The 19,690-nt window shown below is 40.4% G+C and overlaps 1 protein-coding gene across 1 annotated transcript; it reads right to left on the bottom strand.

Moving 5' to 3' along the window:
- Positions 1-2,496: 2,496 nt before the first annotated feature.
- LOC140947568 (uncharacterized) lies at positions 2,497-11,356 on the bottom strand. Its single transcript, XM_073396711.1, has 3 exons — positions 9,992-11,356; positions 5,682-5,969; positions 2,497-3,994 (listed from the first exon to the last, which is right to left on the bottom strand). The coding sequence occupies exons 1-3, from the start codon at positions 10,647-10,649 to the stop codon at positions 3,192-3,194; spliced, it is 1,749 nt and encodes a 582-aa protein (XP_073252812.1). The 5' UTR covers positions 10,650-11,356; the 3' UTR covers positions 2,497-3,191.
- Positions 11,357-19,690: the final 8,334 nt, after the last annotated feature.

Below are 19,690 nucleotides of genomic sequence, written 5' to 3'. Positions count from 1 at the left end.
ATTCCTGTTTTGTGAGCTTGTGTGCAAAAAGGCATCTTTGTCATTTCCATCATTTGTCTGTCGTAGGCGGCTGCATGCCCCGGTGTTTTTGACAGGCGGCGCTCAGTTGCTTCCAGCTTCTTCTTAGCTTGTACTTCATTGTTGGGCAGTTCCTTCGGGTCTCGTTTCCATAGATAAGATATTAGCCACTGGTGTCCAATCTTTTGACAGGAGTCTTCAATAATTTTCAATTCTTTTCGTTTACGGCACTTAACTTGTCCACTTCATATTCACAAGGCTTAGCAGCGACTCCCATTGTTTCTGTTGTCCAAAAGTCAGTCATGTCTATGGGCGTGGGGACTTTTACGCTGAAGACGCGGTTCACTTGTCCACGTTTTCCGGGAGTGGTTCCAAATATGACCCAGCCAAGGAGGGACTGTCTTGCAATAAGGTTATCAGCTTCTCTGGTCTCACCTGTATGCAGTTTAGGGTGATCAATGCCAACGAGTAGGTCAACCGGGCCATTTCTTCTGCGGATTTCCTCTTCTCCGAGGCCAAAAATTCCAGCAACGTGACTGAGCTTTATTTCGGTAATGTCACTGCTTAAACACGGGATGCCCACGGCTGTAACTGTATGGATAACATTTCGGCTCACTAGTGATCGGATGCGAACACGGAATAGCGTCGTTATCAATTCTTCTTCCTCCCCTCCAACTTTAGCTATGGTGATGGTTCCTTTCTTTCCCTTAAGGCCGAGGTCGTCTGCTAATGACAACTTGATTAGGTGACCTGAGCACCGGAGTCCAGGAGCAGGTTTCCTTGCTTTTTGACATTTTCGGATCCCAGAATTTCCACAACAATGACGGGAAGAATTGCCTGTTTGCTGCCCGTAACGGATGAAACTGTTAAGGCTGTAGCGGAGTTTGTTGCATTGGCACCGTGTAACAATGGGTGGTGAAAGTATTTGCACTGACGTCCGTTAAATGACTCACTGCATTGGCGTCTGCGGTAACAGGTGGAAACATTATGATCACGACCAGCTCGTTTTAGACAACTGAAACAACCATGGTTCTCCTTGACGGCCTTGACACGGTCGCTGGGGGACATTGACGCAAATTTCTGACACTGGTCCGTCCAATGGGTTGACACCTTACACAACCAGTACTTGTGGTTTACTTTCCCTTTTTCTCAGCGGTGCCGTGGCCCTCATTCTAGATTTCATTTCGGATGTCATCCAGGACATTAACGCTTCCAGTGTGGCGTGACATTTTGTGGTCTCTAAGAAACGTGACCAAACTTTGCGGTCGTCGGAACAAATCTTTTGTTCAATAATCGGAACTATATTTAGCACCTGGCGCTGGTCCTCAGAAAGTCTACCAAACATCAATAGGGCAAAGTTATAAGTGCAAAGGAAATAACAACGAAGGAGGATTTACAGAACTTAAAACAACGAGCAAAAGATACAAGTGAATTTTGCCTCTTATCGCGGCATTTGTACAACAGGACCAAATTCAAAGAGAGGTGTCACGATGGTTTACATATTTAACTGATAGAACGTCCGGTTGTATTGACAACAAGTCGGCGCGTTACGGCCGCGTTAATCGCTAAATATGTTAATCGCGCTAGTTCTTTGTTTACTGGTGCACATGCGTTTCACATTCGTCTCAGTCATCGCAATCCATATTTGGTTGGAATTTTCTGTATAATTTTTGACATTATTTTGTAAGCTTCACCGTTTATTTACCATCGTTTCGCTCGAGAGCTCACAGCAACAGTATCTCAGTCATCATCTACCTCTTGTTCAGACTTGTTTTTAGCCCGCCTTGTAAGTATTTCGCGTTATTATTTCATAGTTTCATAACTCTTATTTGCATTCCTTAGTAAAAGAAATGGGGCGCCTTAGAACTCGGCAGACTATTTTTTTAGCCATTTAAATTTAGGCGCGTGTGCAGGGTTTGCTCTGGCGAATTGTGATTGGCTAGGAAGAACAGTTGCTTTCTATTAAGTATTTTTCCAGCAGGGGAGGGTGGCTTTAGGCAAATGATGTATCGGTCCCCAGAGAGGTCACCTCAGGACTCCTGGGATTGATTTTTTTGGTACAGTGCCCAGGCCTCATTTTCTTGGCCGCGCGTTGATCTGGCCCGGCTACTTCGGCGAGCATGTTCTCGGTCTTTTTGGATAATATCCTTCGAGTTTATTAAAGTCTGTGGGATTCGTTTCTCTATCTGGGAAAGCTTCACTGGTTTCTATATCTGCTGCTATCCTATTTCTACCATCCTGGCATGTTTATTTTCCGTTGGAGTTCGAGTTTCGCGGAAAAAGTTGTGTTGAAAGGGAGCATGGCGGCGAAAATGGCATCTCGTGTCTCCTACCTTCTATATTATTATTGTATATACAGTGAATTTGAACAAATTATTACGCAACTTCGTTGGAGCGTTAAGGACAACAACAACTAACTGCAGAGTAAGTTTCATTGATCTTTATTTAGTATTTCCTAGAAGTTTTTAGGATCGTATTTTTACCTCATAAAAAACTCTGTAATTTTACTGGAACCGTACTGTGGTACTATCACAGAGCCTGGGTTACCTGTGGTATAACATTTCGCTGAATGTACTTTAGGTTCCCTTTTGTCAGCTATACTCCAGTGTGACTAACTTCCCATTAAAATCGGGATCTTCAATGACTGACGAAACTTGTCGTGTTTACGAGTTTGTTTATCGAAAGGCGCCTGTTTATTGTTAAAACAGTTCTCTAACAAGAGGGGAAGGCTGTTTCTGCTTTTTCAAAGAAGAACTAACGCTTAATCGAAAGGTTTTATTAGTGACCTTAAGATACACCGTCTCAGACTACGAGTACAGGTAAGCGAACATGTTTGCCTCGTACTTTTATAAAAGGCAACTATCATTTCCCAGATTGTACCGGTGTAACCATTCCACCAGGTGGCCTACCCGTTTCTCCCGGGTAAGAGGCAATCTACCCGTACTTACGGCTTCGTGTACGGCTATTTTACCCGTACGCGGAAACGGTGAATTTTAAGGTCTTAAATGCTTCCTAAAATGGGGCTGGGGAGAGAGATCACGTGCACAAGATCATACACAGGCCATTTAAACCCAAATAAGGTCGGCGTGTCAGTAATTTTGTAACTGGAAGCAGCTTTTTAAAGAATGGAAGTCTCCAGTCTTCCGTTTGTCACCAAACAGGAAGGGCGGATGTCAAATAATGGCTTGAGTAAACGACAATGCGATACCAACATTTGCTCCTAATATTCCTGAAATCCAAAGAAACTGCGAAACAATTGGGCATGAGTCCTTCCTTTGCACCATGATAAATGATTGACAGCTTGATGATATGGCAACGGAGAAAAATCCATTCGTGAAAGCCAACATCAAGTATGAGCTTATCATGAACAAATTATAATAAACCAAGAATGGTGTGCGAATGTAAAACACCGCTGCGAAAGCAAATCCCAGGCGGAGAATTGAGGCTGTTAGATAAAAGAACGTTGCCACGTTTACATCTAGTTGCAGTTTATCGCAACAGAAACGCGAAAACAGGCGTCCAATTAAATCTCCAAACCTGAAAATAGCCACAAGTACTGTAGCAAGATAAACGGTCCAAAACGGCGAGATACTCGTACGTGAACTATTATACGTGCTATCGTGGATAAACGGAGCAAGTGAAAGTACAAAATAGCTTACCAGCGAAAGAGTGAACTCGGCGAGCAAATACCATTTTATAGCATGATATCTTCTCTTTGCCGTTTCTGGTACAGATCCTAGTGTAATGTTCTTTGGGCTGTGAGCCACACAGTCCCTCCCTGCAAACAACTCGTATATTCCACTTTTACTAAGTCTTATCAGTGAGAAAAGTCCAAGAGAGATCCCTAGAAACACTGCACCGAACAGCACGTATAGGCAGAGGGTCTTGTGGTCAGACAGTTGTGATTCGCTTGAGTTTAGACCTGTTGATAAAACTAGGATGATTTGGAGTAAAACAGGAAACAGAATTCCCACACCTAAAAGTAAAGAACAGGAAAGAAGTTACATAATGATTTCGCAACATTATGTGACTTGTGCGCAACTATTATGAACACCCGGCTTCCTGACAATCGCAACAATTAGAAAAGTTTTCAGCCTGAGAAAACAGCCGACATTTTTCTTCGCCACCACTGGATTCCGCGCGAGATGACGTCTGAGAATCTCAGTACCGCTGACTCATCACTACCCAGATCTGACTAGTGCTTCTGATTAGTTGAATCAAAAATTTCCCGCAGCACGACCAATCAAAAGCACTTCCCTGAAATTTTTGCACATCGTTTGTCAGACACATCGCGGGGAATCGGTGGTGGCTTCTCGAAATGTCCCAGGCTAAAATGTATCCTGCTACTTGGCGGGAACAGTGAGAGACGAACTCGCCTCCGAGTGAATCAAATCTACCATGGACAAACTGATACACTTTATTTTGCTATTAACTCTTTCGCACCACGGTAATTGCGGGCGACAAGAGGAGCCCGCAATCCTAATCTCCAGTATGTTATTACGCATGTGTCGCATGTATGTAGCCAGCATTCGTTTGGACTTCCACTAAGAATAAAGGGAATGCACAGAACGCAATTCGGACCTACTATCACTCCTACTCTGTTCACGCGTGTATTAACTATCTGTCACGTGAAACCGTTACGCAAAGCACTGCGATTGAGCGAAAGCGTTTTGAACTTCGATCGTTGTTGTCCACACTCCGTAACCTTTGTTTATTACTAGTACTACGTTGTACACTCCTATACTGATATGAACACAGCTAGCTATGCTGAGCTATCATCAATAACCTGCTACATTGAGCTGTGCATCTGTCGATATATAATCACGGCACAGCTACTGCGGACTGTGCTATACTCCGTTTTAGCGAGGTAGAGATAATGACAGCGTTGTTGTCGTTCAGTTTTATCCTTGGTTTTAATAGTATTTTCTTTTGCTCCGTTTGTAGGGTTTGGTTGTGTATGAGAAGGAGTTTGAAACTTAGAAAAATAAATTTAAATGAAGGATAAATTCGCAACACAACATTTACACCAAACTACTGATTAAACTGTTCACAGTCCCCTATTGTTTCGTAAGGATGGCGCTTTGCGTTACAGGCGGCCATCTTGGATAAGTGCCAAATCCTTTCTAAGGGAGCAGAAGAAGGTAAACAAAGACGCCCTTCCCCCTCGGTACATATGAAACCAAGATGGCTGCCCGTACCGGTAAGCGCTCGTTCCTGACTATCTTATGAAAAAGTAGGGGACTGTGAGCAGTCTAAATATTGATCCGAAGACTGTTTTCGCCATGATAGGAAATTCTCATTTTGACTATTTGTTGGCTGGTATTTTTACTTTCAAGAACCAGTGCATTCTCAGCTAGATCTAAACGTGTTATACTACTAGATGAGATATTTCTGCAAGTTGATTGGCTTAGAGCAGTGGTATTTCAGCTTAGTTTGAAATACCTACATGTGAAACTCAGTTACAAAGCCTTTGCGGGTAGTATTGTAAACAAATAATAGCATGATTCGTACGTGATATTTGGCATAAATACCACTCATGACATCTCAAAATTGTCTCAAAATATCACTCGTGGTATTTATGCCAAATATCACTACAAATCATGCTATTACCTATACTAATTGGGCCATTAGTAATCCAAATAATATATCATTTTACTGCTTACCATTGCCATAGTAAATCAACATATTGCTCTTTCCTCCAGGAAACAGTACAATGACTCGACTAACCAGCGATTGGCTGAGCCCTGCACAGAATCCATTCAAGCTTATGACGCCATATATGGTAATGACTGACAAGGTGACGCCAGCGGTAACAAAGGACGGTATAACGACGACACATGCGCACATCAAAACGAAGCAAACCGGAAGTGTAGGAAAGAATGGGACCCAGTGTTTTTTACCGCAGAATACAACCAACATGGCGATCAGAAAGGGAAGATGATGACAAATTCCTGCAAATAGTTAGGTAAATTAGCGTAAACAACAACGTAGAGTGAGGTTGTACCTGGAAACGGATAGTTGCACATATTAAATTAATGGTGGGGTGCGGGGGGGGGGGAGTAACTTTCATCTCGTTGGTAAATATCTGACGAAACAAGCTCCTCCTGAAATAAAACTAAAGAAAGTATTGAAATGAAAAACAAAAATCCAGTCCCCAAGCAGGAATCGAACTCACGACCTTCCAGTTTCCAGTTTCCCGATGGATGTCTAACTGTAGGTGACTTTTGGCGAGCAAGGCGTACGCTTCCTGCATCTCGCAAGCGTATTAATAAGTGGTGTGTTCACTTAAAAGATTCAGTGAACCAAAGACCATACCTCCTAATGCGATGTGCCTTCAGCCCCGCTAACTAACCTTCCAACCGTAGAAGTTGATGGATTCTATATCAGCTGGAATGCTCGGATTTTATCGTAGCGTTTGTTCGAGCACTTCAATATTAATTTCTTCAAAATGAGTCAAACTATACAACCCTTCTAGATCATAGTAACGAAGGTTTCAAAAGTTGCAGACCAACACACCGTCGAGCATGTAAGTTTGTTCTATTTATTGTATTGTAGTGTCTTTACTGTTATTTAGTCCATCTATAAATAAACCTTGTATTTGTAAACATGTCCTTAGCTCCCCCCGCCTCCATTAGTTCATAAGCTATTTGCGGGTGGGAAAGTAATGTACGTAGTTATAACATTTAAATAAAATTTGTTGTTATTGTTTGTTGTTAAAAATATGCTCATAAATATGGATTTGATTATCTGTAAGACAATTACCACGGACTGGCACGTTCTCGTATAGTGCTCAATTATTTTAACCTTTACCTTTCCTGACATGGCACCCCTGAAGCAGTACACCAGTTCATTTAAAGAGCCGTGTCACGAATTTCAGCCAAATTAGGTAATTAAAAAATGCCCTTTAAATTACGAGAAACATAAAAATAACCGCTTAAAACATTAAAGGAAGGTTAAAATAATACATCAGATTCCACGGATGGGCAAAACTGAAGAAGATTGAAACGGATTGAAATTAGGGTTTTTGAAAACTGTTCAGCCTAACAGTTTTTCAAAGTTTATCTCTGCTGTTTACAACTTTAAAAATAATGCTCAGGAGACATTTTTGCATGTTTGTCTCGAATCTCTGATTTTGTCATTTACATGAAATTTCTTTGCTTAATACTTTAAGTTTTATAGCGATTGAGGGCGAGTAATTGGCAAAATTGAACAAAATGAAGTGGACCGCCGTGACACAGCCCGTTTAATTCACCAACTTTGAAACGGTTATGACTAGAGTGGATACCCCAAAGTCAGATTGTCATCTTCACTCAAAATACTCTATAGGAGTCTTATAACTTAAAGCATTAAATAAGAGAAGAAAGAAAACAGAAGCAAACAGTAGGTAGCATGTAGGACTTGAACCCGCGTCATTTGATGTATAATCCACATCCGTATCCACTACACAATCAAGGCCTAACTGCTGACACTAGTTAATTTTAACATACTCTACATGGCATTGATATCACATTAAAAGCTAACCGTTTTTAAAACAGTGCTTAACCCCAATCACTGTACTTCGGTGCTGAACCCTGTATTCAACTCTTTTCCTTGCACAACTGTCTTTTACTTTGATTTCCCCACTTGTAAATTCGAATAAAGCGTGGTATAGAGTATAGAGTTGTGTAATAAACATAAGGTGTCCAGCCTGATTTAAAGGTATCCATTCAAGTCACAACCATTTTGAAACGAGAAGGAAACTGGAGCTGAAATGTGTCTCGCAACTGTTTCTGGGATGGTTACTAGGGAAGCGCTGGTCAGCGATTAGCCATTTTTTCCGCTGTCCTTAGTAACCGTCCCAGAAATCTTTGCGAAAATTAACTCGATCTATTTTCTCGTTTCTAAAGCGGCGAAAAGTGTTCCGACCCCTTTATTTTTATCTGACTATACTGGACAACATTGATTTTCTGACAGGATGTCGCGACTCAAACTCTTCAACAATTTGTTGTAACGGTTCGAACACATAATACAATAAAATGAGCAATGTGAAGTGTTTCTTTCTCTCTCTCTCTTTGTTTTTGTTGGTTTCGAAAAGAATGACAAGAACAAAAATGTCTCGCAACTTGGCGGTTTACATTAATTTGGAAAGATCGGGCCTTAGATACATTGCATTCATTGAAAACGTCTATTCAAGGGCTCGGGGGGGGGGGGGGGGAGGTACTCTATAAAGTGGCCTACACGGGGAGGCTCCGTTCGAATGGGGTATCTTTTTATGAAAGGGTAGGGATTTTATTAGTTAAAGTATATGAAAGGGAAGAGGAATTTCTTATTTCGGTGTGTAAAAAGTCCCAAAAGGGCTTATAGATGCATTTTATGCCTGTGAAAAAGTCGAGGAAATGTTCGTGTTTTTAATCTATTAAAATTTTAAAGACAGTGAGGTTAAAAGGGACTCGGGGTTTTAAATTAGGTGTTTGAAAGGGGAACCATTTGTCATTGGTATAATTACATTGATGATTATCAAAAATAGAGCGCTATGATTGGCTAGGAGCTTCACTTCATCCCGCTATAATCACCGCGCGGTGATTATAACATTGAAGGCCAGCTGTTTTCAAAATGGCAGCCAGATTTGTTGGTGTTTCGGAGTCGGAAATTGATCAATAATTTTATTTTCTCGAATAATCATCAATGTAAATGTACTAAAACAATTAGTCGCTTCAGGCGACGTGAATATCGGCGAATAGTCACCTCGACTTTGTCTCGGTGACTATTCGCCGATGTTCACGTCGCCTAATTGGCGACTAATTGTTAAATAGCAACTATATGAAAGGGGTAACTTTTTTGGCAAAATTTAGGTCTCTGGAAAAGTGCTCACCTACCCCTCCCCTAAATCAACATTAATACTTCATTCTCACTTAAGGCAAAATGTTGGATTAGGGGAGGGGTAGGTGGGTAATTTCCCAGAAACCTAAATTGTTCCAAATGGTATACAGAGGGGTAGGGGGTCGGACCTCGAGGCGGAGCCTCCCTGTGTAAAACCTTGTTGAGTACCCCCCCTCCGCCCTACGGGGTCGAGGGGCGCTTAAAGAAACAGGAAATTGGGTTTAAAACTCGCCTGCGACTAAGATATTTCCTGCTTTTAATTTATAACATTCGAACTAGGATATTGAAAAATAAACTTTCTCAATAATGATCCTGGCTTTGAAGTTAAAACGTAAAAAGGCCACCATTCTGCTAACATTGATGAAAATTAGTTTGATTTAGTTTGTGAATATCTAATTATTTTCTCTTTCGTAAACGAAAGGACCTGAAAAATATCAGTCGAAACTAGTGTGCGAGTGCAGGATCTTATCTCTTCGTTTTATCAACCAGATGCCGTGAAATAGGATGCGTAACCGATACCTTTTAATAACTTACGGCAGAAAAAAGTAAATTAAAAATTTAGCCAACTAGACTACGTTTTTCAGCGTAGTTGAGATATTTGATATAATTTGATGGTACGGCTTTTGATCTTTTTGCGCATTTTCACTTTTCACAGCAGTTTGACATAGATATAACGTCAAATGATCGATAAATTAAATTTTGCTTCAAATACCGCAGTTAATGATATGTAGAAATGAAATAAGATAGTTTTTCACTGTTATTACAAATAAAAGATAGTGGTTGGTGGTTTATGAGCTGGGCAGGTGTCGAAGGACCAGCTTGCCGTAAGTCTTTTTTAATTTGCTTCGTATATATAAAATAAAGATGTCAAAATTGAACTTAAAACGTGCTCCATTTTATGCTCTCATCTTGATGCATTGGAATTAACATAATTATGTTTTCTCTTAGCTTTTCCTTTGGTTAAATCATACAAAACTGTCCGCATGGTGATCGAGTAAAAAAAATTCCCAAAACAATATTTTCTTGGCGTTTGTTTTAACCTCCCAAGTGCTCTAAGCTGGAAACCAGCAATAAAAGTACCAACGTGAACTTATAATGCAAAAAGGCAACTTACCTATTTCGGATAAGACTTGCTTTTCAAGAAACGGTCGGAAAAACTCCACACTGATGTAGAAAGTATTGAGCAGTAGCGAGGGTACTGCTCCAATCGCCAGCAAATAAAACTTTTCTGTAGTGGAAAAATGCACGTAGGTCGGTAGTCTCTTGTACGGTGTGAGAGAAAGGCGTGAAATTGTGTCCTTAAAGGAGTCTCTTATTAAATCATCAGAACTTAAATTCAAATGAGAAGCAAGTTCGGAAATATGAGTTGAATGTTCTGAGGTTCTGCTTCGAAAACTACAATCGTTGCGAAGTTCCTCTGAGGGTTTCGATATCGTCGTTGTTTCTGTTTTATCGGTAGATATGTATTTTATTTCAGATCCGTCAAAAATAATATAACCCGCGTTTAATTTTCGGCTCGCACACGCTCTTGTAGAATTGGCACATGGCTGAGACAAGTTATTGAACATACTATTCTGCTCCGAAATTGACTCAGCTTTTGGCTCCAAATCATCTGCAGGAAATTGATCACCATCATCCGAGTTCATTTCATGAGATTTTATGGTCTCTTCCAAGCAATTAAGTGCATCTATTTCCAGTGATGTGAAGGACAATTTTTCAAATGTCTCGCCACAAGGGGAACAGTTTAGGTTCTGCATATTCTGAAAATCCATTGTTTTGATGCCGTAAGCACAGTGCCGAACAACTTCCACTACCGCCGATACCACAACTCGCTTCCTTTCTCCATGAAAAGTAACATCGTTAGTAAATGCAACTTTTTGTCGTTATCAGCCGGGCCAAATGTAAGGCAGTCAAGACCCCCAGAATAACACAGCGTAGATAAAAGGCGTTGATTTTACATGACAATAATTTATTTTCTTTTGTGTGGCTTTTGAATGACAACAAGCGCGATGTCAAATAAAAATTTGAATACTCCAATCAAATGGTTCGCACCTTCGGAAGTATTTAGCCAACGTTTCTCAGGTTTAGCCGAGTTTTGTTCGCGTGACGTGATTATTGGTCACAGCGTTAAGTGAGTGTAGCCTTTTAACTGCTTTTAAATACGCGCTTCGCAAGTTTTTGTGCTTATTCTGTTTACTAAATGTAAATTAAGGCGGCCTGCTGCCATTGCTAATAAAAAAGGTATTGTTTAGTATTGAATTCCTCAGTTACGGAATATTTACAAGCTAAACGCCGTGAAATGTTAATGATTTTTATCCAATTAATCAAACTTTTGACGGTCCTTTCTATTCTAAACTGACAAATTGATCATTTTTAAGCATCACCTAATTTCTTGATCCCATCATATTGTGTAAAGCAGATTATAGTTTTTCGAAAAAACAAACTGAATGCCGTTTGATTGACAAATTGACAACTGATAACGAGAGCAGGGACAAGCCTTAATATCCACTTAAAATTCTGTGACTTGATTTTAAGCTGCGATTAAGGCTATCTATGTTCACACCTTATAAACGGACAATGCTATTCGGTATATAGTAACACAAAGATCTAGCCAGGACTAAAAGCGAAACTCTCGATAATATTTATAGTTTGCGCGAACAAAATATAAAATCGTGTTGTGCCGGCGGCGAAGGCAACGAGAGCAGTGAACAGTGCCTGTAATCCCTGTTGGCACAGTCTTAAATAGTTCTTAACTTTTTTTGTGGTCCTGTCTATAAAGTTCTTCCCTGTTTTCCCAGTACATAATGCGTAACCGAGACTACATGGCTGTCTTACCGGCCTTTGCGCTGGTAACGACAGGTTATAAACTGGGATTTTGGATTCGCAGAAAGAACTTAAATATTTGCTTAAGCGGGGCAGTAAATATACCAACTGTATATCGCTGAAACAAGGACTGCTGTTCTTTAGGGGAAAGGCTGCCAACGGAGTAACTAAAGAAACCACAAGTCCAAAGATATAAAAACAAGCGTTTTTCTCTATTTACAAGTTACAAATGCGACTTAACATAGAAACGTCCTTTTTGCAAAGCGTTCAATTTCCTCAGAAGTCTGGTGATTGCTACCATTTTTGTAATCTTCCACAGTAATTAGCCTTCCTCTTTCTTGTTTGTTTTGGTCGCCATGGTTTCGCTGGAGCTGCTTTCTTGCCTGGAAGTTCTTCTTGACGTAATCGTTCAAGCTGTTTTTCCAATTGGTATTGGCGATTTTTACGATACAATCTGCAAAACGAAAACGAAATAGACTCATTTGGCTCAAAAGAGCGCCCATCGATTTTCGGGCGAAAAATGAATGCTGGGGTGGTTACTGATGTCGCGGAAGTTTCTGTTGCGGTGTGCGTATTCTTCATTGTAGACGGGTGTCAATAAAACGGGGGGTCGGGTCGAACCCGACGCCGGGGTCGTGGTCTATATTTTGTTAAAAGAATGCTGTTTTAGAACAAAACCAGGAGAACAAAACTGAATGCAGGGCAGGCACTATGGCAAAGGGCTGATTTATTATAGGCCAATATTAACCTTCCTCAGGGCCAGAGCTTTACTGAGAAAATATATCTTTTAACGGCTCCTAAAATATGAATTTAAAATTTACATAAGTGGTTAATAACAAACTTTTTTTTTTGGTGTTTTAGAGTTACAGTTAGAGTTAGGGTTAGGTTAGGCTTAGGGTTAGTGTTAACCCTGACCCTTACCCTATCCCTGACCGTAACCCTGAAACAGCATTCGTTAAAAGAAAAAAGAGATAAACCCCGGCCCCAGTCCAGACCCCGATCCTGCGTTTTACTGACACGCATAGTTGTCCTTGAACCGCCGAAAAAAAGGGCATGATCACGGCTTTTGTGTTGGACCTTTACTCACTGGTATGGCAACCTTTTCCATAAGCATAGCATTCTACCAGCCACAAAAAGGTTGTGTTGGATCCTTAAAGTTGTCACAGTATAGATGGACTTATGTAACAAATCTACCTTGTTTTCTATTTCGAACTGAATTTTGTATTTCCATTTTAGTGCAAAACTCAAACCCTGGCGTTGTTCGTAGCCTCTTAAGCTTAATACATGGCTGTTTTGCTGCTTTAGGAGAAACCGTAGAAATTTTGTGTGGTATTATTGCTAAAAAAACGGAAAAACTCGACACGTATTCTCTTACCTCCATTTTCGAATCAGCATTCGAATAAAACGTTTGATGATTTTAATAATGTGAGGAATGCCGAGGTACAAAGCCGTGCAGCAACATTCAGTTCCCAAGATCATGGTCATCACATCAAACATGTCCTGCCAGGTCCAGTTAATCATTTTGGTAAGGAATTTTGTCAAATAAACTAAAAAGAGATTAAGCGATAGTAAGTAATCTTTAACGAACAAGGTGCAGACACAACTTCCTTATATTTCTAAACTAACCCCGTGAAACAGAGAAACATCAATAGAGGAGTTTACGCTCGTTCATAGTTGCATCATGGGTAGTCAGCTAATTCTTCCTGAATTCATATATTTGATGCTTTCTCTTTGAAAAGAGTAATGTACGAGTATAAATGCGGAGTGCAAAGAAGTCCGTGATCAATTTTTACAAACCCTTTATTTTCCCATACAGATCCATACATTTTCTGTAATTCGACAGTATCAAAATTACATGGACTCCTCTATTAGCTCCTCTACTTGTAGTGAACTCAGTGAACTCCTCTATTAGCTGCAAGGATCAGATCTGCTATGCAGAATGCGAGAATCAAAACTGTTCATTTTTTCTTCGTATTAAGCATCCTTAATTCAAATATAAATGTTTCCACTGTTATATATAACGACTTTTTGGAAGTATTTTATTAATTTAATTCAGTATGAATCAAAATAGTTTCGTAATTAAGAAAGAACAAACAAACAAACAAAGCAGATATTGACCTGTCACTTTCTAATGAAGTTTCGACTCACAAAAACATCAATCAATACATATTTTCAAAGAAGAAATATGCTGGGAGAGATTTAAATTTGTCTGATTGGAGGTGCAAAGCAATCGTAGATTGTTGTTGTTATTCTATGTTTGTGGGCTTACGAAGAGTGATAGCAATGATTATAAGCATCTGAGTACTTACAATTCGCTAGATTCCAAGCCTTTTCTCGAGTTTCATTTGATCTGGTCCAGCGTACAAATTCCACCCCCCTTTTCCACAGCTTTGTCAATATTCGATTATTGAATCGAGGCTGAATATGATTATATAGGATTGTTCATTTTAGAAATGGATTAGTGACTGCTTTGACTGTAAAAGTACTTTGTCTCGATACTTTTTGGGGACTCACTTCTTTCGGGGGGTCGCAACTTGCGGGCGCTTGCTATTTTCGGGATTTATAAGAAGTCAGAAACTTTTGACGTTACTTTCAGGGGGCCGCTACTATGGGAACTTTACGTTAATCATTGCAGCTGGCAGAAGGAAACAGAGGGACTACTCGTATAGGTCAAATCACTGCGCGGAGAACTATAGCTAACCATTACATATCAAAGATAATTCTTTTTCGCTTACCGTGCTACTTTGATTCAAACCAGTGACATTAAAACCAGACTCGTCTTTGACCAGTCTGGTCATCCACCTCCTCTGCGATTTCTTGGCAGTTGAACCTCACAGGAGTGAAATATCTTGGTTTTGGGAAGTCAGAGAAGGTTAATGGTCAATACGCAGAATAAGCTTTTCACGTTCCTTCATGTACACTCCACTGTCATCCTTTTTTAACGGGAATCCGTTTCTCTGAGGCTGATTTGGACGGATCTTTAGACCTTCTTTGGTATCATTAGATGAAATAAGTCTACGAATGACCATTTTAACATTCTCATTGCTTTCATCTGCTTTCTCCGAGTTAAAATCTATTGTTTGGTTTGTTGAATCAACCAAATCTGACAAGGTTTCATTTTTCAAGGTAGATTGAGATTCATCCAGAAGAGCAATGGTCCCGATCTCAGTATCTCTCTGCTGCAATGCAAGCCCGTTTGCCTTGGGATGAGTTTCTCAGTAAAATACGTTTCTAGTGCATTAGAAATTTCCTCTTCCTCACGATCAAGTCTTGTACCGGTATCATGGTATTCAGGGACTGTTTTATCTCCAGCCATACCATAGTATCGTATGGCAGGAAACTCTGGGGGCGTAACACTGTCTGAGACAGAGTCGCCGAGAATCATAACGTCATAGTTTTCTTGTCAGTTTGATGAAAGGATTTCTCGGTGCAAACCAAAGAAGGTTGAGGAAGCAAATTTTGGAAGTTCTGATGATTGATCTTTAATTAGTTCTTCACTATCAGAATGACCCATAAATACCACGATTGGTTCACGGCGTTTATTTGTTCCGTTTTCCATGATATCATTCACCTCCCTTTCAGCCTTGCCAGACAACGCTGTAACATTAGTTTCTCTGTTCTCCAGGCTTGTAGCTGGCAGGGTAGTGTTAACTTCACCGTCCTCTGCATGCGGTAACATTCTAAGACTTCTTAGACAAAGACTTGCTGTCAGGCTTACTGTCAGTCAGTGTTATCAACTGAATACTGAAAGCCACGGGGCAAGTTGTCTGATCCTTATTCACAATCTAGAAGGACGATAAGAATGTGCAGAATATACCATTAAGCCCTAATTGCTTACGTTAAGCTTTTGTTTTTACTTAATTAGCCTTCGTGACAGGCGCCAATTTTTTTTAAATCGATGCTGGGCTAAACCTTGGGAAGGGGCAAGCTTACTCGCTATTTTCACATAGACCATAATGCACCTCGTTTACCTCCAAACTTACGCCGTCTGCCGGACAAGTAGAATCCGATGCAGTAACTGTCCTGCGAACAAATGCGTCTAAATTTATATCCTTCGGCAACCCGATACCAATATATAGCCATTTTGCGACCCAGTTCGCGACATTTAAGAGACTGGTCCATGCTGTAGGTGCTAACCAGGTGGAGTTGTCTCCTGCCGTATCTCGTTGGATGGTTGTCTGTCTCGGAAAGAGCGCTAATATTCTATCAAAACGCTTGCAACTTTGTTGAACCCATCTTTTACTTTGTGAAACACTAGCACCGTTTGCGTTAGTTTTCATATTGCTCTTTTACGGTGCTATATACTTACTTCATTTGTAAGGGTTTTCTCCACGCAAATAAGCTGTTGTGAATCTGCTCATTTTACGGTTAACTGAGTTAACCGTCACGGAGACAAGCATATCAATCGACGCTAGGTGAACTTCAATTAAAGCGCTCTTGCTTCCAAAGTCTTCAACAATTACGGTGAAGCGTCGATGGAACGTTCTTCAGCAACCTTGACTCCTGAATTTGAATGCAATCGAAAGGGCTTAAATATATTAAATTCATTTAAACCGCTCAAATGAGGCTGTTCAGTATAAAACGAGTAAAGGTATGTGCTAATACTTAAATTGAAGCTTAAAATCTGTACGGCTACAACTAAGTTACAGCAAAGCTGTTTAAATGCTTTGAAAGGTGTTTTTAAACTTTGTGGAAACAATTAACGGAACTTGACGTCGTAAGTCACTTCGATTGCGCGCGCAAGAATCGCCTCCGATCCTTAGAAACAAGTAACCAAGGAAACAAAATCATCCAAACAAATAACAGTTTTTTTCAACTGGTTGAGGCCAAGAAGAGAACATTTCACGACAACCAGATAATTTAATCCTAAACAAATTAAAGAAACTCTAACACTTTTGAATGAAAGGTTGGCGCAGCAGTTTAATACCTTAAAGGCAAAAGCAAAGTTAGCCTGGAAAAAATACCGGTTGTCGCCCGTGCCCTGTTCTTTTGCTACTACAGCTTACGCCATCGAGGAAATTAACGCGAAGAGAGCAGATGTGAAAATAAGTTTTACCTTCCTCGCGGACATAGTCCTGAAGCAGTCGAAGTTCCTAACACAGCTGTTAGAAGGAAAATTATGTGGATCGAAAACGTTTTCATTTTCTTCAAGAATGACTTTTCTCTTTCCAAAGTGCAACACGACTAAACTCGTTTAGCGTCGTGGATAGATAAAAAACCCCGTCGTCATAAAGACAAAATAGAACGTTTTTCTGCGCGCGTAAAGTTTATGGAACACTCCTTTATTCTCCTATGTATTCGTTACATTGACATCAATTGTAACTGTTCATTTTGTTAAAAACAATGACACATAAAACGTTACTCTAAGGCTACATTTAAGCTAGAGTCGATTTTTCCGGATTCGTCAAGAATGCGGAAACTTCAGATATCGGATTCGTTTAATCGGTTACACGCAGATCCCCGGCTCGGGACACTGAACGGCCTTATTTGGCCTAAGCGGGTTTGTATCGCTGAACTTTTTATGGTTTTCTTTCAGAATCTTGACTCTTAGGGTAACTGATACAATATCAGGGGCACCCAACGACCGTTTTCTGGGAAATATCTGTTCGGAGCCCTCTAGAATGGCTAAAATTTTCGAGAGCCCAAGAACAGCTAAAAATTTCGAAAATGTTTCGTGGTGACTGTTTGTTGCGCTCAGAGTTTCGGGATTTGTGTGGTTTGTTCACCTAAGAATTTCGGATTTTGTAGTAATCTCTAGATTCTGATTTCGGTACCTAGAAATTTCGTAGTAGCTTTCGTAGTAATATCTAGATTCTGATTTCGCCTAGAAATTTCGTAGCTTTCGTAAACTAAGAATAGCAAAAAAACCGGCTTATCAGTCACTGCAATGCCGTATTTCAGATTTTTCAGTAAGTGCCTTGCGAATTGAGTTCTGCAGGGTACGAGACGTTTGAAACTGGCTTTAAAATCACTTAAATGCCTTTTCCTTGTTCTTATTTTTGTTCTTCTTATTTTTTAATTATAATTATTCTTATTATTACACCTAGAATTTTCTATACATCCTACATCGCCCTAGAAGATTCGAAGACATTCCCACAAGAGGTAGAGTTTTCGGAAAAAATTTGAAAGGACCCCTAAAAATTTCGGCTAAGGGAAAAGCTCGTCAGGTAATCTTACGTTTTAGGAAAGCTTTCACTGTAGGCAGTTATTTTCGGGAAAGGCGAAAAACAGCCCTAAAAACTTCGAGAGGTTCAAACCACTCCTAGGACGACCGAACAGATCAAATTATTTTAGCGATGCGAATTATTCATTTATATTGCTCTTAAAGCACTCCATGATGCATAACGAGCTATTTCAGATCATTTCCCAGAAAACGGTCGTTGGGTGCCCCTGCAATATCATTATTAAGCGCTCTTGAGGAGAGTGTTTTTTTTTGGACCGGAAGCCTTTCCAAAGAATGCGACGATTCGAGATGAGTAATCTCCATACAGCTGTATGTGGTAGCAAAAATTTTTATTCCAAAACATCTAATTCCATGATGTTATTTTGAAAAATATTTCGATTTTGTAACGAATTAGAGTCATAAAATAAGGTATCGGCTTTTCTTTAACAGGGTTGTAAAACGACAGTTTTTTTTGTCTTAAAAAGGGTCATGGTTTGAAGGCGTGCCTCGGCATCACACCTCTACCAAAACGTCACTTGATTGCCTCCCGGAACAGAGGGTCTCAATGGCTTGGTAGCTTTGACGGTTGAAGGTTAATTTTTACCAATTTTGATGGATGTCGGTCACATTTTAAATAAAAAATAAATAAAAAAAATAAGTAAATAATTATTTAGAGGAAGCACATCCACAAAGTGGTTCTTCGTTTACCTGATTCCTGGACGGTTGGTGTAGGGTCACTTGATTGTCGAATTTTCTAGGATGTGTAGATTTTCTAAGGTATGAAGCTCCGATAAAAATACAGAATTGAGCCCGTGATCAAATAAAATATCAGCGGAAAACGTGACCTCAATGGGTAGGTACTTGATCTATGGGGACATATATTGTGGGTAGTCATTCCAATACCATGCTCCGCCTTCAGAAGCGCGCTGCTAGAACAATAGTGGATGCTCCCTGGGACGCTCCTTCTACGGCTCTTCTCACAGGGGCGGATCTAGGGGAAGGGTGCAGGGGGTGCGCACCCCCCCCTGAGATGACCTGCGGTTTTCTAATACAACTAGCGGTATTCTGCAAAAAAAAACTATGTGGTTTATTGGTGTTGAAGTAGAGCAAGAGACGAGTGTACCCCCTCCTAAAAAAAAATCCTGGATCCGCCCCTGTCTCAGCGAACTTAACATTCTCTCATTTCAAGGGCGAGTGGCAAAACTAAAGGCAAAAATGCTTTTTAAGGCATTAAATGGTCTGCTGCCCAGCTACACTGCCTACAAGTTTTTAAGATTCAGTGAGTCCATGTTAGGGAAACAAAAAACAGCAAAAGAAATTTGGAGTTGCCCACGATTAAACAATCACACGGACAGCGATCATTTATGTTCAGTGCTGCAAGCTTGCGGAACAGCCATCCTGAGGAGTTCAAAGACTGCTCTACCTTGACGTCTTTCGAAAACAAATTGAAGTTGCGAATTGAAGTTTGCGTACAAGCGCTCTGATATACATTCAACTCCCGCCTTGCGGACACCTCGCAGAAACGGACACCCTGCAAAGCAGGCATGCAGAATTAGCTTAGTCGGTAGAGCGCTTGGAAATTGACTACACGGCAGAGGTCTAAGGTTCGATTCCCGGGGCCGGACCAATACTCAGGGTCTTAAAATAACTGAGAAATGAAGGTGTGTACTTCCTTGGCGCAGCAAGCCGCTAGACTTCCTGTGGCAGTGAATTTTCAGAGGCCACCTTTCGGCTAACTATATGAGTGCTTACACGGAGTACAAGCTGTGCTACCTAGCGAGGACTGGTAACCAGGCTTTTTATTGGTTCCCTCCTCCGTTCGAAAAA

Source organism: Porites lutea, chromosome 1 (genome assembly GCF_958299795.1).
Source record: "Porites lutea chromosome 1, jaPorLute2.1, whole genome shotgun sequence".
Classification (NCBI taxonomy): domain Eukaryota; kingdom Metazoa; phylum Cnidaria; class Anthozoa; order Scleractinia; family Poritidae; genus Porites; species Porites lutea.
Note: the sequence above shows the minus strand (reverse complement) of the source record. Positions and strands in the feature narration are given on the sequence as shown.

Bases quoted from the DNA above. Each gene is read 5' to 3' on its own strand.
- LOC140947568 (XM_073396711.1), bottom strand. From the start codon at position 10,649: ATGGATTTTCAGAATATGCAGAACCTAAACTGTTCCCCTTGTGGCGAG. The intron at 5,970-9,991 runs GTAAGTTGCCTT...AACTATTTGCAG, and splicing joins GCAAGTCTTATCCGAAATAG to GAATTTGTCATCATCTTCCC. The intron at 3,995-5,681 runs GTAAGCAGTAAA...CTTTACTTTTAG, and splicing joins GTTGATTTACTATGGCAATG to GTGTGGGAATTCTGTTTCCT.